A 25,083-nucleotide genomic window follows, 5' to 3' on the forward strand; every position below is an offset into this window, starting at 1 on the left:
GAAAATCAGGTTCAGAAGCTATGCTTGACTCTTCCAGAGACCTGACAGCCACTGGCATTGGACAATAGCAAAACCAATGTCCCTCGACAATGCCACCCCAGGATGGCACCCATGGATGCCTGTCGCTGCCGCCTCCTTCAGGCTCAGCAGAGTGGAGTCCCTGAGGGTTTTATGACTGCATCTTGCATGGTCCTTGTACCATGGCAGCAAGAGAAACTGGGAAGGTGAGGTTCTGACTTCTACTTGGGAGACAAGAGCCCAAAGAAGAGGGATTCCACAAATGTAAGAGAGCTATTGAAAGGTTCCCCATGGCTAAAAAACATGACAACTTCACCTTGCTCTTTTTTTGTTTTTGTTTAGTTGTTGTTGTTCTTGTTCTTTTGATCCCCATCAAGCTAATCAAATGGTGTTTACTCAGGAGTTTCTAGAAGTAGAAAACCTGAAGAAGTTCTTCTAATGGCAGAAATTGTAGGATCAATGAAAAAACACAAACTGTTGGTCTTCTCCACTGTCTCCATTCCTCCCTCTCTCAGGGTATGTGAATTTGTGTGTTTTTTACTGGACAAGCACAGTATTGTATTATGCTAATAACATATGCATTGATTGATTGATTGATTAAACATTAATTGAATTCCAGAAAATATGCAAGGAACAAGAAGTATTAATGCAAATGTAAGTAAGATCTGTTCCTTTTATTCTTAGAATTCACATCCTAATTAGGAAGTATCATGCAAACCCCTAATTTTAGGCAGCATGAGAAGAGCTTTAATAGGGAAGGCACTGTGCACATAGGTAATGTTTAAAGATACAAATTCTAACCCCTGTAATAGAAAACCCAGGGTTAAAAGTATCGTCCATTTATATCTATATCATAAACATATTGGTAAGTATATTTTGTCAAACAGATGACTGGAGATATGTCAATAGACTGTCCTGTTTTACTGATAAGCTCAGACTTCACTGTATGCTTTCCATTTTTATTCAGATTAAAGTTTTTTTATCTTTCATTGCCTTCAAATAATCATTTCAAGCTTTGTTGTTATTCAGACACTGTAAAATGAAATTTTAGATTATAGAATGTCCTTGAAAATAGAAACTTGTCACTACAATACTAATGTTTTAGTTTCTAGTCTTAAAACATTATCGCTTTTAATTTACATTTCTTATGTATACTCATTTAATAACCAACTTTAAATTCAGTAATCAGATTTTTCCCCTAAGCTTTGATTAGAACAATTATAGTAAATGAAAATAAGAAAGTAATTTTTGTAAAGCTATTCATAAAAAACCCTTTTCGAGCCATGAAGAAGCTTTCCAAATAGTTTTTTCAGCATTAGGCCTCCAAAAAAAATTATTTCTGTTCTGCTTAAGACACCCAGATCCAAAACTCTTTCATTGTCTGCTCATCTTTGTTTTGGTCTCCCCTAGTATAATGGCTCCCAGCAAAAGGCCTAGCACACAAATGGTGCTCAATAAGTGCTGCTGAATGAATGTCTGACCCTCTTAACCCAGCCTAAGAAGGTAGAAGCATCAGCAGAAAGTCCCTTCAACAATAGAAAGCCTATGAACAGATGAAAGAAATAGAAAAATAGGTAACTGATTTTTACATGTACCTACCCCAATTTGTCTTTGGCCCTGAACTCTGTTGGCCAATGGCTCTTTTCGGGTTGCCTTAAAGAACAAGAATATACATCAGCACACACCTGACTGAAATCTTGGTGGAGACTGCCACACCAACTTACGTTATCAACTGATTTGTAATCTATGGCTGAATATTTTCTGTTGACTCACTACTGTACACTTAATTCTGAAGATAATATATATAATGTCTTCACATGGCATCCTGAGTACTGTGTTTTAAGTTATGCTATTAATGTGAAAGGGGAAAAAAGGGCTTCAAACACTGTGATTAACAGACTTTTTACAGCATCTTTTACTCATTATGGTAAAATGAAGTCAATGCATTAGACACGTTTCATTAAGGCCTATGGACTATAAAGGGATATGCCAGTTTATAGGGATAGGTTAGAGCCAATCCCATTTTTTGCATGTGTGGATCCCTTTGATTAACTCAGATTATCCTCTTTAGAAGTGGGATTATCCTCTTTAGAAGTGGGAATATTGAGGAAGTGGTCTTTCACTGGTTCTTACACCTTTTTTCTTTCATCCCCAAATCCCTCAAATGCCCCACTCATATGCACGCACGCGCACACACACACACACACACATTCAAAACACACATGCAAAAGAGAAAAATTTCATTGCAACTAACAAAGAATCAAAACCATTGTGGCCTAAAGAAGATAGAAGTTTGGTTCTCTCTCAGGTAAATGTCTGGATGTAGGCAAGTCAAACTGCTCTACAAAGCAGAGGTTCCACCTTATTACTGCACCCTGTGGAGCAAACCTTCCTTCCCAAGGACATTATCCTAGCCATATTATCTGTAGGCCAGTCAGCAGGAAGGGTGAAGGTAGCTAGAGAGAAAAGGCAGAGTACACAGCATCCGTCACTTAGAAAAATGTCCTAAAGTGTGGTAGGGCATGGTGGCTCACGCTTGTAATCCTAGCACTTTGGGAGGCCAAGGTGGGCTGTTCACCTGAGGTCAGGAGTGCAAGACCAGACTGGCCAACATGGTGAAACCCCATCTCTACTAAAAGGCCAGGCATGGTAGCAGGCACCTGTGATCCCAGCCACTTGGGAGGCTGAGGCAGAAGAATTGCTTGAACCCAGGGGGCAGAGGTTGTGGTGAGCCAAGACCCGCCATTGCACTTCAGCCTGGGTGACAAAGTGAGACTCCATCTCGAAAAAAAAAAAAAAAAAATACAAGAAAAGAAAAGAAAATGTCCTAAAGAACTTACATACAACACTTCTACTTTCACCTCTTTGCACTGAACCTAATAACATGACCACATCCAACCTTAATGAAGGCTCAGAAATATCATTTCATTTTTCATTGCTTTCAATGAACACATTGAGGCTTTATTACTGAGAACAGAGGGGGAAATGAATATAGGCAGACAACTAGAAAATTGGCATGAGAGTCTTCCTTATCCCTCACATGATGTAATGTGTGGGATTTCATTTTGGAGGTTTCAGGACAGATTCCCTTCCTTCCCCCACCTACCCTACACTATCTTTTTCTCTACCCCATATGCATCCATGAATTTTATTCTTTTCTTTTTTTTAAGACAGTGTCTCACTCTGTCCCCCAAGCTGTAGTGCAGTGGTGTGATCATGGCTCACTGCAGCCTCAAATGCTGAGGCTCAAGCGATCCTCCCTTCTCAGCCTCCCAATTAGCTGGGACTACAGGTACATGCCACCCATGCCAGGGTTTGTTTTGTTTTGTTTTTTTTTTTTTTTTTTTTTTTTTAGAAATGGGTTCTCTATGTGGTCCAGGCTGGACTCAAACTCCTGGCCTCAAGCAATCCTCCCGCCTTGGCCTCCCAAAGTGCTGGGAACTTTCTTCTTATGTATCCAAACACACTTCTTTTGTGTGTGGAGAAAAGAAGGGAGTAATTAGTGAAGGACAGACTGACTTTCACTATTTAAGCTACTGAGTACTAAGAATTTTAATAAGAGGATCTGAGCCAAATTCTAATCCTCTCCTTGTGTTTGCTATCTAAATTGAAACCACAGTCAGTTTTAATTGAACATAAAATCTGCTGTTTGATCCTAAGCAGTAGAACAACATTTTCATTTGCTAGTAAGTGGATTTTGGACTTCCTCCCAAAAGAAGCTAAACTTTAGTGATAGTTACAATATTATCTCATTCAAACAAAGGCCTGGAACATGTAATATTCTCTGGGGAGGTACCAAGCTCTGTGAGCAGCAGATTTAGTAATTTGAATAACAAACTTAAACTCCAAACAGCCCCGGCTAGCCAGGAAGTTGTTCTGACACTCCACAGAGCACGAGAGGTTTCAGAGGGACATCTAGTTTCAAAGAGTGAAGCAGAGTAGACAGAGCCCGCCTACCCTCACACACAAACTTCTTTCTATCTATACTTTATGTATCAAACTTCTATACGAGGCATTGTTTAAAGAAAGGCTTTAACTACTTTTAAAATCTGACCTCGTTGTTCCCAATTCCAATTCTATTCCTTAGGGATTTGTTTCTTGAGGACATTATAACCTTGAAATTCATAAGCTTTTCAGGAGCTAGTGGAAAAGCGTGAAAAGAGAAGTGACTTAGGGGAAAACTGCCTACCTGTCATTATTTTGGCAAAAGTTTATTTAACTTGTTTAGAAAGACCATAATGATGCACACAACCTAGATTCACAATATTATTTGATTAGCAAGACTATATTAGTATATTTGTCTCCCTGGAAGTCATAACCTATGTGTACCATTAAAATTTTTCCTCCTTTTATTTTTTTTCTTTTTTAGTCATTTAAATTTGCTTTCTAATGCTTAAGTCTTTTTTTTTAATGTGCAAATATATTTATTGCCCCCCAAAATTGGATATTCCTATCCAGGTCAACATACACATAGGAAATGACTAACTGACAAGATCTGGTAAGTTTGCATATTGTAGCTTCACCACGACTTTGTTGTTTGTTTCTGTTATCAGAATCTTCTCAGCAGTCCTACTTCATCTGTCAAATATTCCATGGAGGAAAAAAAAAAAAAAAAAAAGTCAAAAGCATTCGTAGTCTTGTTATTGTTACTGTTGTTAATTACAAAAGTTCAGTCTTTGTTTTGGTAGATTAGCTTTAAGTAACAATTACATCTCTAAAGGAGTAGTTATGAGTTCTATTCTAAATAAAATACTCTAAGAATTTATTTCTCTCTGCAGCTATTTCTTCATTCTCCAACTCATATTTCTTCATGGCAACAAAATATCGAATAAAGGTTTCTCCTAGAGCCTGCCTCAGACATTGATCTTCTTCCAGTGCCACAAGGGCATCTTCCAGTTTTAAAGGGATCTCAGAAGTTTCCGCTTGGTAAAAGTCTGTGCTCTCATCTGGACCAGCCAAGACCTCATTACTGCTATGAAGTCCATCTAAGCCTGCAGCAACAGTTGCAGCCAGCACCAAGTAAGCGTTTGCTGTTGCTGAGCCTAGCTTATTTTCTATCCGGGTGCCTTTCTCTCCATGACACTTGATATTAAATATACAGCTGTTGTCATTGTATCCCCACGTTGTAGGCACACTGTCCTTCAGGTCTTTACTGTCCTTGGAATAACGCTTTCGGCAGCTAACAGTAGGCGCCATCAGGCAGCTGAGTGCGGCAGAGTGCTTCAAGAGTCCTGCCAACCATTTTTTCCCAGTGATCGTCAGCTGCTCAGTTCCAGAAGTGCTGCAAAACATGTTCTTCTTCCTGTCGACATCCCAGAGACTATGAGACAAAATCCCTGAATTACAAAATCCAGTCTCAATGAAGAAGCTGGAAATGTAATTGTATTTCCTTGCCACTTCTTTGACACCTGTTCTGAGGGTAAATGCATTATCAGCTGAGCTAATGCCAAATTCAGGCAGGAAACAGATTTCCATCTGACCAGGCCTGGTAGAGGAGGAGAAACTCTCGACATTTGCTCCAGTGTGATACAAGCCATCAACAAGTTCCTGCATGAAGGGCTGATCATGGTTATTTAAAAATGTTGAAGCAGGAAATGATATAGTCTTTGAATTTAAAAATTCGGGCACACCAAAAATGCAGAAATCACAGATGAAAGCAGAAAGCAGGGAAAAGCCAGAGGCCTGCAGCTGGCTCAGCTGCCTCTTTGCAATGTACCTTGGGGAAGTCAAAAGAGGCTCACCAGTCACAGTGAAAGTATCACATATCACTCTTGCAGTTCTATCAGCCCATGGCAAAACTCTAAAGGTTGATATCTCTGGCATTAGGACTATGTCACTATTAAAACATGTGGCTCTTATGCGATTCATTTCACTGTCCTTAGGATTCGGTATCACTTCAAGATAACCTCGGGGCATGCAAACTCCATGGCTCACTTTCTCCTAAAGAAGGAAAAAAAAATGAAGAAATCAGGTTTTGAAAACAAACAAAAGGGTTGGGGGAGAAAAAGCCTTGCTAATGAAAAATATATATATATATATATGTTTAACATTTGTTGGTTAACACTAACTAGGTATCAGATAAATGTCAAATATTTTAAAATAAAACCCCTAAAGGCAACTTTATAAACAATGCAATGTTTTAAGCCTTGAAGGCCTTAAATGCTCTTAGATTTCAAAATAGCAGTTATAAATAAAAGGTATAATGATAAAGAAAATCCATTATAGCAAAAAATAAAGGTAAAGCTTTATGGAATTATTTGAAATTATCATCATCAAAAGTACTTCCTGAAGCACTTTTTATTTTATAGTACAGTTGTTAATTCTTCAGATAAGGCTTTATTTTTGCTTATTTTATTGTAACCCTGAGTTAATTGACCCTCAAAAGTCTACAGTAAACAATTCTCAATCCTTCTCAAATTGCAGACTATGGTCAATACTGTGGCACACAGCACATTTGTCCTAACACCAGGGGAGCCAGGACGCTGACAGCTGCATTCCTCTCTTTATTCACTTTTACAACCCATTTAAGAATTAAAAAACTCACTGTCTCAGAGTCCCAGAACCCTTGTCTGTGAATGTGGACCTGTAACTCCAAAGTTAGAGCTTCCAAAATGTTGTAACCTTCAAGTCAGCGTGAACTGGGTGTCAACAGATCTGCCTTCTCATCCTAGCTCTTTCATTAATTGCTTCTGTGAATTTTGGCAAGTCACTGGGTTATGTGCCTCAGCTTCCACATCGGTAAAACACATGTTAGACTAGACGATTGCTAAGGTACTTTCTAGTCGTTTATTTCTAGATTTCAGTGAATTTGGTCATTTATTTAACTTTTGCTCTGTGCCAGGCAACAGGGAAGCGATAAGGTTATTAAGTTGAACAGACGCGTAAAACAATTTCTGGAAATTATGTATTAGATATATCAACAAGGTTGAAGGTTACTTTAATAGATGGAGAAAAATCACTGAGTATAAAAGGTTGGTTCCCATGAAGTCAGTGAAGATCATGAGGTTAATAAAACAACCTAGCAATCTGTAAGCCAGATGCTTTCCTTTTCTTTCTTTCTCTTTTTTTCCCCTTATAAACAACAGAAACTTATTCCTCTTTAGTTCTGGAGACTGAGAAGTACAAGATGAAGGCAACAGCAGATATGGTGTCTGGTGACGGCTGCTTTCTGGTTCTTATATGGCTTCTTCTTGTGTATCCTCACGTGGTAGAAGGAAGCCAGACTATTTCTTATGTTACCTCCAGAACCCAAGAAGCATGGCTATCAAAGAGGGGCTGGTATTAGCCAAAATAATTTACTGGTTCACTCTTCTGCATTTGCCCATGAACCACTGCCTCCTTCACTTTCCACCATCTCTACACACATTTTTGAATGCTATTTGACTGAACTGATCCAAGTCTACTTTCACCAATAATAAAGTTGAGTGAGCCAAACACTATTTGGTGTCTACCTAATTTTCCAACTCACTCATAGACCTGTACATGTAAACTTTATACACACACACACACACACACACACGCACGCATACTGTGGGATATTTGAATACTATAGCATGGAATCCTTTAATTCATATTTTCACTATAAGCAATAATGTCATTTCCCTGCTTGTCAGTTTTTTAGTTTGAAATTCCGTATATTAGTTCTTTACATAACTAAAATGAGAAATGATATATTTTATTCATGAGACTTCTATGAGTTCCTGCAATTTAAATCTGTGTTTGTATTCACTTGGCTGTGAGTAGTAGAGAACAGCTGGGTTGCCATTTCACTCCAATAGTCCTTCATGAACTCAAAAAATAGTAAAAAGTCACACTTTATTCTTTAGATTATTTAATCTGTATTTTTTTGAACACTCTTTTCTGGCACTGTAATTTGCTTTATTCTTTTTTTGGACATAGAGAATGCAAACTACTCTCTATTAGTTACAGGAAGTATATGAATATACATGAATATATTCTTGATAATATATTGTCTGAAGCAGTGTTTATAGATATAAAGCACTGGAACAACTTCATCTTCAATATAGATCACTATGGGCTCAATAAAATGTTTGCAGAATAACTTAAACCTTATCAAAAATGAAACTTGGACCATAGTAAAGGTTATCTTTTGAAATAAGCCAAGAATTAGTTACGAGTCTATAGCAATGTATCATGTTTTGGCTAGATCAAATATAGAAAGAGCCTACATTATTTGCATATAATTTAAATAAATATCAACACTTTTGATAGAACAGAGATAATATAAGTTGGTTGTAAGGTTTAAATCTTAAACACCACACACACATGCAATGTTTAGGTTACTTTGCACAAATGAATTTTTTTTTTTTTGAGATGGAATAAAGTACACACACACACACACACGATATTTAGGTTACTTTGCACAGATGAATCTGTTTTTTTCTTTTTTTTTGGAGATGCAGTTTCACTCTTTTTGCCCAGGCTGGAGTGCAATGGCGTGATCTCAGCTTACTGCAACCTCTGCCTTCCAGGTTCAAGTGATTCTCCTGCCTCAGCTTCCCAAGTAACTGGATTACAGGCCCCTGTCATCAGGCCCAGCTAATTTTTTTATTTTTAGTAGAGACAGGGTTTCACCATGTTGGTCAGGCTAGTCTCAAACTGCCATGTCAGGCAGATGACCTCAGGTGATCTGCCCACCTCAGCATCCCAAAGTGCTAGGATTACAGGCATGAGCCACCACGCCCGGCTTCTTAAACCTATTTTTAATGTCTATTCACAGCAAATTTTCCAAAATAAATTATTTTGTCTTAAATTACAAATATTCATTGTGCTAATACTCATTATTTATACCTTCACAAGTTTCAAAAATGAATTTAAAGTGGCTTCTTAAAAAAATAATCTATGATCATTAAATGAGAACAAAATAATAATAATGAGGTAATGAAATAGTGAAGTTAGTTATTAGGAAACTGGGACTAAAAATAAATATAGCCATTGAGAAGGTGTATAATGAGTTACATTAAAATTCTCATGGTAGACAAACTTTTTCTCTAGCTAAACTCTAGAAAAAAAAAGTGTTTTTTATATGTGGGATATTGAACAAAATAGCGAAAAATATTTTCAGTAACAGTTGGATAAAAAAAGTATGCAGAATTTTTCTCTTTGTGCCAATTATATCAATCCTTAGCAAGTATAAGCAGCATATTGTTTTATTTTTGTAAAAGGATTCCACTGAGAAACTAGAGTAATGGACTTGTAGGTGCCATTAGTAAAATAAATGATTAAAATTTGATAAAAACTGAATAGCAAACAGTTTTATATTGAGTTCTCTGGCAAGTACTTAAAGTGCCAGTTACTTTTCCTTATGATTGGAAGAGATTCATTTGAATTATATTCTGGGCCTGTCCACAAGAAAATCCACATTTTTTATAAAAATTAAACAACATATATTCTTGCCTGGATGAAGAGGAAACAATATCTGCAAGCAGCTCCAAATAATTCCTTAAGAAACAAGTTTGAATCTGTTAGAATTCTTTAAAAAGTGTTTTTGAAGATGTCCAGTTTTTCCCAACATGAAGCAAATTTAACAATTAGAATCTGATATTAATGTGATAAAAGTATAATATTTTAAAATAGTTAAACCTAGAGGATGCTTAACTTTCACACTTTCTTAAATAGTACCGACCTGATGTCCCTTGCTAAGAAATTTGATATTTAATTAACATAACAACTCAGTTATCAAAATAAACACATGACAAAAACTGATACAAAAAATTAAGGAAGTCTCAAAACAACAAAAACACAATATTTGTTGATATCATCATTTTCAGGAATTTAATAATATTCATTAAGTCATCCAACAACAATGGACTATTTTCTTATCAGAATTTGGAGCCGAAAGGAATATGTTTTTTATCTAGCAAATTATTTCTATTTAATCATTTTTTACTCTTTATGTTTGCTCTTGGGTCTTCTGTTGCAATTTTCTTGTGTCAAATAAAATACAATCTTCATAATTGCAGTAAGGGAGAAAAAATAATTCTGTAGAGCAAAATTATTCAAGGCAGAAGGACTACATTTACCAGTCTTAATTAGTTTTGTATTTCTATTGGGTAAAGAAATTGCTGTTTGAGAGCCGAGAGTACACGTTTAGCTCCTTGGGGAGCAATAACATGTTTGGGAGGAACAAGGGAAGAAACAAAATAAGTTATTGATTTTCAGCTTGAATTGCTGTATAGATTACAAGAAAATAAGAAACAGTAATAAGAACCATTTGCCTGCTAATGGTCATGAAATTACATTCAGTCACAACTGTGTGTTAAACTCACTTGAAAAAAGTGTGCAGGGATAGTCTTAGACCTGGACACACCATGGAGGTCTGTTGCTTCAAATCGTACAAACTGGAGGCGATTTTTGGCCATGGCTTGTCTAATGTGTTTCATTCTAGAAGAGAGTTGAGGTGGGGCCAGAATTTGACTGCTGTCCCTCATGCAATCTGCAAAATAAAAAAAAATAGGTTCTAACTCAGGAGATCATGATGGACTGAGAAGCAAAAGGAGATTACAGAGTAGTGAATTAGTCAATATTATTAATAAAAACATTAATATTCATCATGTCACTGGCTTAGAGTTGGATCTCTTACCTTTCTCATTCTACCCTTACCATCTTCCCAAGAATATTGTGTCTAAACAACCTGAGATCATTTATCAGTTAGGACGAGGTCAAAATTGACATTATTTGCATAAGGATATAGCGAAATCATATGTAGATACTGAAAATCCTTTTGCTTATGGAAATTAGAACACATTTGCATAAGTTCACAGCAAAAAAGGGACCATAAAAGCCTGTCTGTAGGTGGCTATTATTGAACATATTTGGGCTTCTTGAACTAACTGTTAATTTCTAAATTTAAATTTCTATGTGATTAAAAGTGAATTTGGTTTTATTTTCTGGGGTTTTGTCTCATTCTGGGAGTATTTTACCCAAAGGGCTTTATATCTTTTTAATGGCATCTAACTCTAAGAAGTCTACACATTTCTGTCAAATTTAAAACTTGCTTAAATAAGCAAACAAACGTGTCTGTTTTTTTTTTTAAGAATGAGCGTGTAGGAGATGAAAAATCTGGACTGTGTACTCAATTTAAAATTAGAAACATAAAAAATGTTCTTTTCAAGAATTTAAGATAGTTTGCAAATTCCAACTTCAGAGCTAGAAGAGAACTTTGGAGATAAATCATTTAATCTAACCAACTCGTTAGCTTGAGTCCCAAAGTGGCACAATGAGTTACTCCAAACCACACTATCAGTTCACTGCGGAACTGAAACTAGAATGCAGAGTTTTGATTCACGCTGGGTGGTTTATTACCACAAATTAAATTAGTATGTCTATAGCACATAGAATTGTCAGGCAAATAGTATACATTATAAATGTTAGTTGCTGTCAGAACTTTTAAGAGAGGCAGCAGAGTGTAGTTTGGGTTAGCACAAAACACTGAAGCCCATCCACCTCCATTCCAATCCTACCTTTGCCCCAGCAACAATCTTATCCTCTTTATGCCTTGAATTTCTCATCAGTAACATATGACCTACTTCACAGGCTTGTTAGGAGGATTAAACAGGTTATTAACAGTTACTGGCAGACAGTAAGCACCATATAAGTGCTACTTAAATGCATAAAGTGAGTACAAGTACTCTAGCCCTAGTAAATGGTATCATGATCAAGTCTGCAACCAAACACTCATCAATCTGTCACATCACTGATGTTGAGCAGCTATAATTCTAAAGAGATACCTGAGTATTCTTTTGCAAGATATAATTAGGCTTTAAAACTAAGCATAAAGATTGACAGTTTAGAAACATAGATTAAGTAGATTTTAAGTACATGAAGCATGGGAAAAACAAATTACTGGTTCCATATATGCAAATACATTAGTGATAATGTGCTATCACTGATACATTTGGCTACTCTGAAACTCTGGAGGCTTTATAACTACCTTCCATTTAAAACAAACAAAGTGTAGCAATTAAAGTGTTTCATGCTAAATTAACACTTGCTGTATTCCCAACCTACTCTGAAATATTAGGTATTCAGCCCAAGATGAATAATGCTCCTTAAAGCAAAATTGATAGGCATTTTAAAATATGGAAATTTGGGTCGTGCGCGGTGGCTCACTCCTGTAATACCAGCACTTTGGCAGGTTGAGGTGGGCAGATCACTTGGGGTCAGGAGTTCAAGACCAGCCTAGGCAACATGGCAAAACCCTATCTTTACTAAAAATACAAAAATGTGCTGGGTGTGGTGTTGTGCTCCCGTAGTCCCAGCTACTCAGGAGGCTGAAACACAAGAATTGCTTGAGCCTGGGAGGTGGAGGTTGCAGTGAGCCAAGATCGCACCACTGCACTCCAGCCTGGACGACAAAGAGAGACTGTCTTAAAAAATAATAATAATAATATGGAAATTTTTAGATAATGAATATTCTAAACATAATAAGAAATTATACATAAGCTATAAAGAAGACATCCCTTATAAAAGGAGAAAGGTAATTTTATTGGTTCACCAGTAATAGGATAACAGGTAGTCTTACTAGCTTTTTGCTTTATCTGTGTCTCCTAAACTTTCTACAATGAATACATATTATTTTAAAATAAGAATAATATTCGGCTGGGCACGGTGGCTCAAACCTGTAATCCCAGCACTTTGGGAGGCTGAGGCGGGTGGATCACGAAGTCAGGAGTTCAAGGCCAGCCTGACCAACATGGTGAAACCCCATCTCTATAAAAATAAAAAAAAATTTTTTTAAATAGCCAGGCGGTGGCATTCGCCTGTAATCCCAGTTACTCAGGAGGCTGAGGCAGGAGAATCTCTTGAGTCCAGGAGGCGGAAGTTGCAGTGAGCTGAGATGGTGCCATTGTACTCCAGCCTGGGTGACAGAGTGAGACTCCATCTCAAAAAACAAAAATAATCAATAAAAATAATAATAATATTCATTCACTCAACATAGATATTTTTCATCATCACATACTATTCATACTGAACGTGTATCTGGGAATCAGCCAGGAAGAGCCCTACCCTCATAGAACTTTATTATAAAGTGGGGCAGGTATAGATAATAAACATGTCATCAAATGCAAGGGTGGGATAAGTTCACACAGTAAAAGGGCTGAAAAAAGAACAAAACAAAACCATACTCACCTGAAGTATTAATTGTATGAGACTTGATCACAACATAGACAGCTCTAACCCTTGATTCATTTTGAAGTCTCTAAGTTGCTCTGTGACTGGACAGTGAGTAGAGTACATGTATTAGTTTGCTAAAGCTACTATGACAAATGCCCCAGACAGGCGGCTTACACAGAAATTTATTTTCTCATAGTTCTGAAGGCTAGAGGTCGGAAACCAAAGGTGTCAGCAGGATTGCTTCTTCTAAGGTCTCTCTCCCCTTGGCTAATAGACAGCCATCTTCTTCCAGCACCTTCACATGTTCTTTTCTCTGTGCGTGTCTGTGACCTAATCTCTTCTTCTTAGGAGGACATGAATTATACTGAATTAGGGGTCACCCTGCTGACCTCATTTAACCTTAATTACCCCTTTAAAGAGTGTACCTCCAAATTCAGCCACATTATCAGGTACCAAAGGTTAGGATATCATTTTAACAATTTTGGAGAAACACCATTCAACACATAACAGTATATCATTCTGTTTCTGTTATCTTCAGTGTCCTTATTGGCACCTGCCACACTGTATACTCACATGTTCCTGTCATCCCCCATTGCCTATCAGCTCCTTGAGAGCCAAGGCTTAGTTTTATCTGCTGCTGTTTTCTTGGTACTTGTAGCAGTATAGGCATCTCATAGCCATTCGACAAATATTTTTTAAATAAGTGAGTGAGTGAATGAATGAATACATCCTGTGTGATTTGACCTTGTCTAATTGATAAGTAAAAGTTGTCATCATATATTTTAGTATATATCCTAAGTATTTATTTTTCATTTAAAAGTTTAATTCTTTCACCAAATATGAGAAACCTATCCAATCCCATTTCATTTTCAAGGCATCAACTTATCTTGCTGCATCATCTGAATTTTTCTTCAATAAATCATACTTGTTATTTACAATTAAACCTTTTGGTCAGCCTTTCCCAGTGGCACAAGATGAATAGCTGGCAGATAATTGCCAGTTCAGGAGCTCATTTGTTTTTCCTACAGTGTGGTTCCTGGGAGATTTTCTTCTTTTCTATTCCATCAAGGGATTAATAAATTAAATCAATGTGTTTTTATAGAAGATGTTTTAGTGCTGTGCATGTTTAGGGAAAAAATAAGAAAACATTTTTTTAAAAAAAGTCAAAGCTCTATAGCAACTAGTAGGCCTTGGAAAAATTTTGTCCGTGTTCAGTGACAATGAGGACATATATCAGTTATACAGAACAAGCCATGGTCACTTATAAAAGGGAGATTGAAGAGACGTTTGGGCTTCAGAAACACCAATTCAAAGAAAGGGAAAAGTGCATTTGAGAGAAAACCCTGGAATACATTCAGCTTATTGCACACCTAGTATAATGTACCATGCTGTTTCAAGGTCCAGCCGTCTTTCATCATTGTGGCTATGGTGAGAGTCACCCTGTTTGTGCTACCTTCTGGCCACATCATATTAGCGCAGACATTGTTGGAAAGCCCAGGTGGCAGAATAACCAGGTACAAAGCAGGGAAAAAAAGCAATACAATAAAAAGTGGGAGAGAAAGGGGGCTTTTCTTCGAAAAAAACAAAGTATTATTTTTGGAAAAACTCAGAGAAGTTATTCCAAAGAAGAAATACCATATCAAAATTCCTTACACTTATTTTTGGGGTTTATTTTTAAATCTATTTTTTAATTATGTATATGTATTGGTTTGTGTTTTAAATTTTTCGTACTGAGGGCCTATAGAGAACTTAATACACTCTGGGCCAAAAAGGGAGCTTCTAAGCTAAAGAAGTTGAGTTAGTAACGGTACCCATGCCCTAAGTCACAACTGACAGTGCAAAGAGAGCTCATGACACAAGATCTTTCTCCAGATTTCTGGCTTAAGACAAAGAAATGGTAAATCCATCTCTCTTTTGCAGCTAAAACTAGAATATATAAAACAATGACCATAAGCTCTGGAGGAGCCAGTGTGGCCAGCAGATGTTATCTGATTAGTCTTCCCAGTGTTCAGAAACTTTTTTGAAATAGTGGACAGCACTTCACTATTAGAAAATTTTATGTAAAAATCTTGAGTTCAAATTTATTTTGAAACTAGATCTGGCAACCCTGGGTAGGTATTTCTCCACAGCAACAACTGGTTGGAACTCTGAGGTAGTCTAGATGGGCAGGCAACCTCTACTTAACGGCGTGGCAAACATTTTCTGTAAAGGAACAGATAGTAAATATTTGAAACTATGTAGGCCATATGGTATTCGTTGCAGCTACTCATTTAGCACAATGTCATCTTAGCACAAAAGCAGCTATAAACAATTTGTAAACATTACTTAGAAAAACTGACCAGCAAGCTGAATTTGGCCTTTGGGCCATAGTTTGTTGCTCTCTGCTCCAGTTTACTCATGACCAGAACCACTCCCTATGTTCTTATACCAGCCCATCTTTTGTATTAACTGTATGGCTCCTGTGGACATTTGTATCAACAGCTGCCTGATGTTCAGAGGTTGTTAGTGCTCATGCTCTTCACTTTGGAGAAATTCATAAAGCCAAAGTAGAGAGAAATTCAGTTATGAGAGATGGTGTGGTAGTGAGATGGGAGAGTCCCCTGACCTCCTCGCGGGGCTTGCAACGGGGACATGACTCATTTACTTGGCCATTGCACTCAAACCACTTATGGGAGTGGGGAATGTGCAGGTGAGCCAAGGTGAGCACTTTCGGGTTGCAGCCCTATGGCAGTGTTTAGGGGTGTTACCATGCTTTTTTAGCTCTGCCATCCACGGACGACTAAGTGTTACCCAGCTCAGTGGAAAGTCCGGGTAACAGTCTTTTACACCCTATTCTCTAGGTACCCGGCTCCTTGTCTGGAGTCCAGGAAGAATCAGGTCACATGGACTAGAAGGACGGCGAATGTGGGGATTTTATTGAGTGATGGAGGTGGCTCTCAGTGGGATGGTTGGGGAACAGGAAATGGGATGGAGTGGGAATACGATTTTCCCCTGGAGTTTGGCTGTCCTGCGATGGATCTCCTCTCTGACCGTCCCCAGCTAAACTCCTCTCCACCTTCAGATGCTCCTTCTCTGCCATGCTGTTCTGCTGCTCTGTCAGTGGAGCTTGGGGTTTATATGGGCATAGGATAGGGACATGGTGGGCCAGAGTGGTCTTGGAAAAGGCAACATTTTGGAACAAAAACAGAAATGCCTGTTCCTATTCAGGGCCATGGGTTTCCAGGCTTGAGGGTGGGGCCTTTGCCGGGGAACTGCCCTCTTCTACACAGTATTTCCCTGCCTCTTCTTGGTATCAGTAGACAGAATAGCCCTACGAAAATTCCTACCATACCTAATCTCTGGAACATGTGAATATGTTAAATTGCATAGCAAAAGGGACTTTGCAAATATAATCAAGGTTATGGACTTTAAAATAGGGATATTATCTTGGATTATCCATGTAAGCCCTTGAAATTAGATGGCTTTCTCCAGCTGAAGGCAGAAAAGGGATGTGGAAGAAGGAGAATTCAGAGAATTTCTAAATATGAGAAGGATTTGAGGCATTGTTATCTCTGAGATTTAAAAAAAAAAAAAAAAACTGAGAGAGGCTTCTGGGAGATAAGGGTCACCCTAGCTGACAGCCAGCCAGGACACAAGAACCTCAATTCTACCGTCACAAAGAACTGGATTCTCTCAACAATCTGAATGAACTTGTAAATGTACTGTTCCCTGGAGTCTCTAGATAAGAACCCAGATGGCAATACCTTGACTTCAGCCTTGGAAAGCCTGAAACAAGGAAACCAGATGAACCAACCTAGACTTCTAACATATAAAACTGTGAGATAGTACACTTGTATTTTCAAAAAGATAGTAAGTTTGTGGTAATTTGTTATGGTGGCAATAGAAGACTAATACATATAGAATTCTGATAGTGTTTATTTTCCAGGCTGTAGCTCCTCCTCAGGCCCTGTGTGTACTAAAGGATTTAACCTTGCCCAAAGAAAGCTGTGGTCTCTGCCCTTGGTCCCTTCCAAACAGTTAGAATGTCTTGCCTGACAAGAGTGTCTTTGTTTACCAAGAGGTTCTAGGCCACGCCAGAAACTCTAACAATGTTATTTATAGTGGTGACTTCAAGTCATGCAGTAACTGCTTGATCCCCAAAGGGGCTGGAGAGTGAGGTCAGCCAAATGCCCAGTTAACCATGAAGCCCCAGTAAAGACTCTGGACACCAAGACTCAAGTGAGCGTCCCTGGTTGGCAATATTCCTCATGTCATTGCCAAGAGAATAGTGCTGTCTGTCCATGTCTCCACTAAGAAAGGACAAGTGAACAAAGAACAAGTGAACATTCTGTGCTTAGAACTTGCCTGGCCTGCCCATGGCAGATTTTAATCTGTATCCTTGTAGTGTAATAAACCATAACCTTGAATATAACAGCTTTCGGTGAGTTCAGTGAGTCCTTCCAGCAAATTATCTAAATTAAGGTTAACTTGGGGAATTCCAAAACTTGTAATTTGTGTCAGAAGTGAGGGTAACATGGTAAACACTATCCCTCTAACTTCCCACTCTAGTATATTCTCATCTTTCCAAATCTTGTATGTTTAACCCTGTCATTATAGATTTCCTTTTTTCTGAGGCGGGTAGGGGGGTAGGGTCTCTCTCTGTTACCCTGGCTGGAATGCAGTAGCACAATCACAACTCACTGTAGCTTCAACCTCCTGGGCTCAAATGATCCTCCTACCTCATTCCCCTAAGTAGCTAGGACCACAGGCATGTGCCCCCACACACAGCTAATTTTTTTATTGTGTAGAAACGGGGTCTGCCTATGTTGCCCAGGCTGGTCTCGAATTCCACTTCTCAAGTGATCTCCCCACCTCAGCCTCCCAAAGTGCTGGGACTACAGGTGTAAGCCACTGTGCCTGGCTTTTAGATTTCCTTTTAAAACCAATTTCCAGCATTTTCATTCAAGTGAGTTTTAATCAATACACTCATGTACCAAAATAGTTACATCACTATCAATCAGCCAGAAACTTAGAATAATAGGATTTTACTTTTAGAAAAGGCAAGACATCTTCCATTGCAACCCCGCTATTTTCCAGATGAACAGCCTAAAGGGTAAAGAAAACTACAAAGCATTTTATAAAAGATAGGTATAAAAATCTTTGTAAGTGTTCTGACTTCCAGGCTAGTATTCCTCAACCAACATTACATTCTCTCTAATTCAAATACAAACTTAGGGCTAGTGGCTAGAACCACATACCAGTTTGTTCCAGAATCCTTACCAGTAAATCCTTACCAGAGTTTGGGTTAAATTCACCTCCAGGAACATTGGTTGTTGTTCTGGGGGGCAATGGTGTTATCACTGTTGTCTCATCCTGAGACTCCTTGTCATGATGTGACAGATGAGACTCATCAGAGCCAGGTCCCGTGATGGGTTTGCTTGTATTCCCTAATTTGTGGCACACAATTTGGTTTCTGATCCTCTCTGTAGTAATAAGGAAAAATGTTAAAATATGTTCCCATTGTTTTCAGCTGTCTCTTAATATAATATGGAGAGGAATACTTGAGAAAATAGTATATTCCTAGCAGTGACATATTAAATGAGGGGCAATGGGAGTGGTCTACCCTAGTCACTGGCCAAGAAAGTGCATTGCTTGTAGAGAATTTAAAAACAGGCCAGGTGCAGTGGCTCATGTCTGTAGCCTGTAATCCCAGCATTTTGGGAGGCTGAGGCAGGTGGATCATTTGAGGTCAGGAGTTCGAGACCAGACCAGCCAACATGGTGAAACCCCATCTCTACTAAAAATACAAAAAAATTAGCCTGGCGTGGTGGCATGCCCTGTAATCCCATCTACCTAGGAGACTGAGGCAGGAGGATCGCTTGAGCCCGGGAGACAGAGATTGCAGTGAGCCAAGATCATGCCACTGCACTCCAGCCTGGATGACAGAGTGAGACTCTGTCTCTAAACAGATAGATAGATAGATAGATAGATAGATAGATAGATAGATAGATAGATAGATAGATAGATAGATAGATTCTACTAAAATCTGATTTCTTTTTATTATAATCGTATGCTGGGAATTCCTGGGGACACAGCGATTCCTAGGATTGAGCCTGTCGCCCAAATTAACTTCTAGTTTTAGCAGTGTCTCAGATCTGTTGAGATCTAATTGGAGTTCCAAAATGTGTTATGAAAACACCTTCCATACCATTCTTATGGCCCCTCAAATCCTCTGTAATGATTCTTGTATTCATTTTCAGAGCAGAAAACTGTCTCTCTTCCTACTCATACATTCCTCTGTTTTGTTCTCTTTTTTTTTCTACTACTATCATCCTAATCCTAACCCTCTTTACATTGTAAATATTTTGGTTGGTTATTTTTATATATTCACATTGTAAGCTTATATTTGCCACCTTTTATGACACCTATATAGGAATAAATTTTATTTGTCCTTTTGCTTCTCCCAAAAAAGAAATGAAGATGTTTTATGAAAAGAAAGACCAAATGGAGATTGCCATTGACCACACCATTTCTGAGGGCTCAGAGTAGTTAGATACCATTTGAATTGGACATATCCATTTCTCCGACTTCAGTGGAACAAACATGTGGTTTAGTGACTTTCTTCCTTCTTAATTTATTCATGCTGTTGTCTTCAGTCTCATTGCCTTCATCTCTTGTTGAGTCCTGTTGATAATTAATAAACAAAAAGCCAAATAACAGATTATTCAAACAATGATATCTGGATGTCAAAAGAGTATATTTGAATAGCTCAATTTTTTAATGAGCATAGAAGACTTTTATAATGATGAAAATTTTGTCACTTCCACACTCACCTGAATAACTCAAAATTTAAAAGCCCAACGTTGTGCTGATAGGCCAGATATTCTCTATCTCCTTTTATATGTGGTACAGAAAATATTGTTAAGTTAATTAAAACCTTGTCTAATTGCTCAAGATTTCTATGTTTATTTTTTACTTGGGGAATTTTATATTATTTATTCCTAAATATTTTTGCAAAACCTATTTTAACTAAAAAGTTTACTTTTTATGATTTCTATTTTTTAGGATTTCTAACCTTTTTGTCTGAAGGCATAAGCATCTGAAGAATTGTGTTTTCTGCTCTCTTTTTCCTTATGTAAAAGGAAAAATTAATAATGCAATTAATAATTGCATCAATATTTACTTCACTTCAAAAAAGTACTTGAGTTCATAAAGTGCTATTTTGTGACTGTGTTTTATATGTGTAAAACAAACATCATGACCAAACCATTTTATAGCATAAGAAAAATCTAAGGAAATGCATTTAAAACAAAATAACCTAGCTTTCACAATCTAGTTATAATCTTCGACATGAGAGGATGTGCCCAGTGGTGAGCTGGACAGTGAGGCAAGGGCTGGTGCTGGGAACTCAGGAATCTCAGCACTAACAGTGCACAGAGTCACCCCTGCAGTCCCAAGACACAAAAGCTGTCACTGAAAAAAATATACCAAAAATTTTGAAAAAGCTGACACTGATATTTTTAAGGTTTTTTACAAACCCCTCATAGTGGTTTGAAGAGAGAGGAAAGTGACAGGGTCAGGGTCAAAAAGCATGTCGTAAATGCTTTGAGCTTAGTATCTTCATGAAAAGCAGCCTCCGAGGGGGTTCACCTCTGTAGGCAAGTTATATAAATATATGTTGAGTAGTTGCTGGGGAGCAACTGTATCAGTTTACCTATAAAACCAGTTCATCCTCCCAAGGCTAAAACAGAAAAAGAAAGATTTTCATTTTTTGCTGTTTGTATGTAATTATGATGCATTGCTATTATTGTTATTAACAAAGTTATATTTCTAGAACAAAGGCTTTTCTGTAATTTTAAAGTTTCACTTATTAGAAAATTGTGGTCTTTTTCACTCCACATAACCTTATATTTGGATAATATGATACTTAATATATGATATAATAAATAATTTTGTAAGTAGTTTAGGATTTAATTTCAATATTTGCATAAATTTTCCCAACACACTTCTGATAGAATCTGGCAGAAATATAAAGATTTATTGTACATGTTCACCATGTCTAAAATTGTTTTGCTAGAAATGCATAGTCTATAATTTTACTTTTGTTAAATTCGTATGTATAGATTTATTTTTATTTATTTATTTATATAGTCTTTTAAAGAAGTATTGTTTAGAAAATGAAATACTTAGCCAGGTATATAATTATCAATGCAATATGAGCAGACTAAATTTGTCTTAGCTTGATCCTTTCTCATATATAATCTTTTCATATATAAATTGAAGGAATCGGGTGAGATAAACTTTAACATCTCTTTGAGCTTCAAACTCTAACCTCCAACTGAATAAACAATTAAATAACAATGTGTTAAAATTGAGCACATTGTCAAGCATGTTTTCTCATGGTACCCCTTAAGTTAATAAAATCTCACCATTTGACAAATAAGAAAAATGAGACTCAGAGTAACTTGCCCCAGGCCACAAGAGTGAATGAAAGATGCAGTTTCTAAAAATACCTTGTTTTTCAACATGCCATTCTGCTTCCTAAAAGCCAGAGATCTAAGACAAAAGAAAGGTATTTTTAGAAACATTCACTTGCCCTCATATAAACCAGATCAAAAGGGAAAGTTTCTTAAGGAAAAAAAAAAATGTTCCTAGTTACTAACTGAGAATTTTACCAATAAGAGCCCCAAAACGGCCGGGTGTGGTGGTTTACACCTGTAATCCCAGCACTTTGGGAGGCCAAGGAGGGTGGATCACGAGGTCAGGAGATCGAGACCAGCCTGGTCAACATGGTGAAACCCCATCTCTACTAAAAATACAAAAATTAGCCAGGCGTGGTTGCACGTGCCTGTAATCCCAGCTACTCGGGAGGCTGAGGCAGGAGAATCGCTTGAACCCGGGAGGCGGAGGTTGCAGTGAGCCGAGATGGCGCCATTGCATTCTAGCCTGGGCAAGAAGAGTGAGACTCGGTATCAAAAAAATAAAAAAGCCCAAAAACTAAGTTGTAGTACACACCTTTTACTTCATAAAAATGCTCAAAAAAGGGAGTGGGAGTTTCAAATGAAGAATACATTTCATTCAATCCTTTGGTTTTCTTTTACATATGAGGGTGATCAGCATATAAACATAGCTATAATGAAACAAATTTATTGGATCTCTCATTTATCCCACCTCCAGTAGAGTATTTTTATTCTCCTTAATCCTTAATCTTTTAATTGCACTTAGGTGCAATGTGAATGATGCTTCAGTAAAAAACCTACTAGCCCAGATGATTGAGGTTTGTGTTGTAATTCTGACCTTTCCACAAAGTAGCAAGTCCTTCTAGAGCCTTGGCATTCTCATCTGTAAACACTAATATAAATACAATCATATTGTTAAATTTAACTGAGCCTAGAGCTGCCTCCTTACATATTTTAAGCTTGACTTAAGCATTCTAAGCAGACTAGAAACTACTCTTCCACCAATCACAGAGTTTCAGCCAATCACAGGTGGCCAATTGTTCAAAACATATTCAAACACTGTTTCTGTGTCTCATTTCCATCTTCTGCACCAAGATGGAAATCTTCTGTACATCACTTTTCTTTTCCTGTCCATAAATATCATCTGACCATGTGACAGTCTAAGAGTCGCTCTGAATGTATTCTGGTTCTGAGGGCTGCCTGACTCTTGAATTGTTCTTTAATTGAATTTAAAATTTAATTTTTCTAAAGGTTTTCTTTTAACAGATGGCCTCAGAAGTGAGATTTGAAGTAGAGCTTCCAGCAACCCCCAGGAGCACGGAGTGATTAAGCAAGGTATCCACCAGTTCCATCGTATCCATTGCTCTCTCGAATCAACAGGGGATCATGGGTAAGTTGTCTCTCCAATTATGGAGATCCTTGTGTTTGTGTTTTGATTATTTGAATTTGGATGTGCAGATTTTTTATCTTAACTAGGTTCAGAAGTCATGACAGACACTGGACTGGGTTAGACTTAATAATTAACTGGTTTATATCCAGTTAGAAGTCTTAGATAGCTGACTGGTCAGACAAACTGGCAATAAATGGCAATACTGCAGAAGGTGTGAACTCTGGCTTTCAGAAATTCACCAGGATTTTGTGTTAGGTAGGGAAAAACCTTTGGCTTAGTTGATCGAGATGTGAGAGCCAAAACCAATATTCAACATAAAAATGGGATCCTTAATTTCTGAAGAATGGAGCACTCTACTTTTGTCTACCCCATACCTCTACATGTATAATTATTAGGTCCTACGAGCCACAAATACGTACAAAAATGGCAAAATCTCATAAAGATAATTTAAAATTATAGTGGAATGGTCCAAATAACACCAACACCACACTTTAAGAAGTGCATTTAAAAATGAAGTCTCCCAAATTAGGCATATCCAGGCACGCCTATTGATGTGCAGAACCTTCTAAAAAAGTTAGTATTTCTATTGCCTCTTTTAAAAGTCTTTCAAAAGGCAAATAGAAAGCTTAAGCAGCTAATTGACAAGAAAAATTGAATCTGCTAATCTTTTGGCTTAGTTACTATCCTGCCCCAAAGATAAAAAGCGAGTTATATAAAGTGTTCATGGAAGGTAGGCCCTCAAGTAAAGTAGACTTTTTTCTTTTCTGAGCTATCCATGCTGAGACCACACATAGAGAATTGTTTCCTGGCCTTATTAATTAATGGACTCCAACCTGAACTCAGTAATTTTAGCTAAAAAATAGTGGCTAACTTAAAAAGACTGCGTATTGAACTAAATTGGTCTCCAAATTCACCTTTCTGGCATTTAGCTGGCTATTTTGAAACACATTTTTAAAGGAAATTTACATCTGTAAAGGAGACCTCCATTTTTAAGGGTGTCTGCCTCTGTGCAGTAGGAAGAGAGGAAAGACTAAGTTACTAGAGACTCTTATCATTGACTTAGATTTATGTAAGAAGTCTCACCTCTAAAGTACCTTTTCCTATCCATCCTGTCTTTACTGGGCATTTATCCACATCCTCCTTCCTTGATTAGTGCAAAAGATGGTACAACACGTAGGCCTAAAGTCTCAGCTGCATGCATTTGAGAGATAAAATTTCTACATTATTTTACCTAAAAGTCATCCCTTTAGAAGTGAAATTTTAGGATTTTCTAGCTAAGAATTGCTTAGAACAATGAAACAGGTAATTGGAATATTGATAGTCTGAACTGGGGGAAAGAAAAACTATTTGGAAACTAGCAAATGAAAAATTTTTCTGAAAACTTTAACTTCTGCTCTTGTCTGTGTGTCTGTCTATATGTATATATCTGTTATGTGTATCAGATGTTTCTTTCTGATCTTATATAATATTTGGCAAATGAAGCATGCTTTTATATTGTTGGCAAAATAAAATACGAATATCTTCAGAATTGCCAATACTAAATATAATTCAGAATTTTTTTTTCTGGGTCTACTGGTCAGAAAGGTTTATGCTGTTTTTGCTATATGTTTTAAGGTCATAAAATTGCTGCTTCTGTAAAATTTTGATATGTGCTTGACTTGTCTGTAAGCTGACACTGAAAAGGCTGACTACTGGGCTCCCCTGAGGCCTTTCACACATCTTACTGTGAGCTTATGTCTTTGATTTTGAGCCTTTGAGTTCTGAGGCATGGAGAGGTGGTCATGGTGAGGCCTGGAGACATGTATGTCCACTGTACCTGGGCCACCAGCTGCAGGGCACAGCCAAGCCCAATATTGTCCTGCCCTCCCTCCTCCAGCTTTGCCTCCTGGCCATGTTGAGAGGGGTTGGATCCTCCAGACATCTTTTTCATAGCTCCGTCCTCTGTCCTTGACTCTACACTTGGTGTATAAATTAGGGACCCAGATGGGCCCTGGCCTTCCTAGCCATCCTAGGTGCCACTCAGGACCCATGATGACTGGGAAAGACATTAGGGAGAATACCTATGTTATTTTTTCAAAATTATTTTCAGAAACTTAAAAT

General features: G+C 37.6%; 1 protein-coding gene across 1 annotated transcript in view; it reads right to left on the reverse strand.

Moving 5' to 3' along the window:
* Positions 1-354: 354 nt before the first annotated feature.
* Positions 355-25,083, reverse strand: part of LGSN (lengsin, lens protein with glutamine synthetase domain) — a 44,831-nt gene continuing 20,102 nt past the window's right edge. Inside the window, exons 2-4 of the mRNA XM_025383552.1 lie at positions 19,692-19,818; positions 10,308-10,474; positions 355-5,958 (exon numbers count right to left, since the gene is read on the reverse strand). Coding sequence (XP_025239337.1) covers positions 4,759-5,958; positions 10,308-10,474; positions 19,692-19,818 — 1,494 coding nt within the window. The 3' untranslated portion in view covers positions 355-4,758. The remainder of the gene's footprint in view (positions 5,959-10,307; positions 10,475-19,691; positions 19,819-25,083) is intronic.

The sequence above is a fragment of the Theropithecus gelada genome, chromosome 4 (genome assembly GCF_003255815.1).
Source record: "Theropithecus gelada isolate Dixy chromosome 4, Tgel_1.0, whole genome shotgun sequence".
NCBI lineage: Eukaryota > Metazoa > Chordata > Mammalia > Primates > Cercopithecidae > Theropithecus > Theropithecus gelada.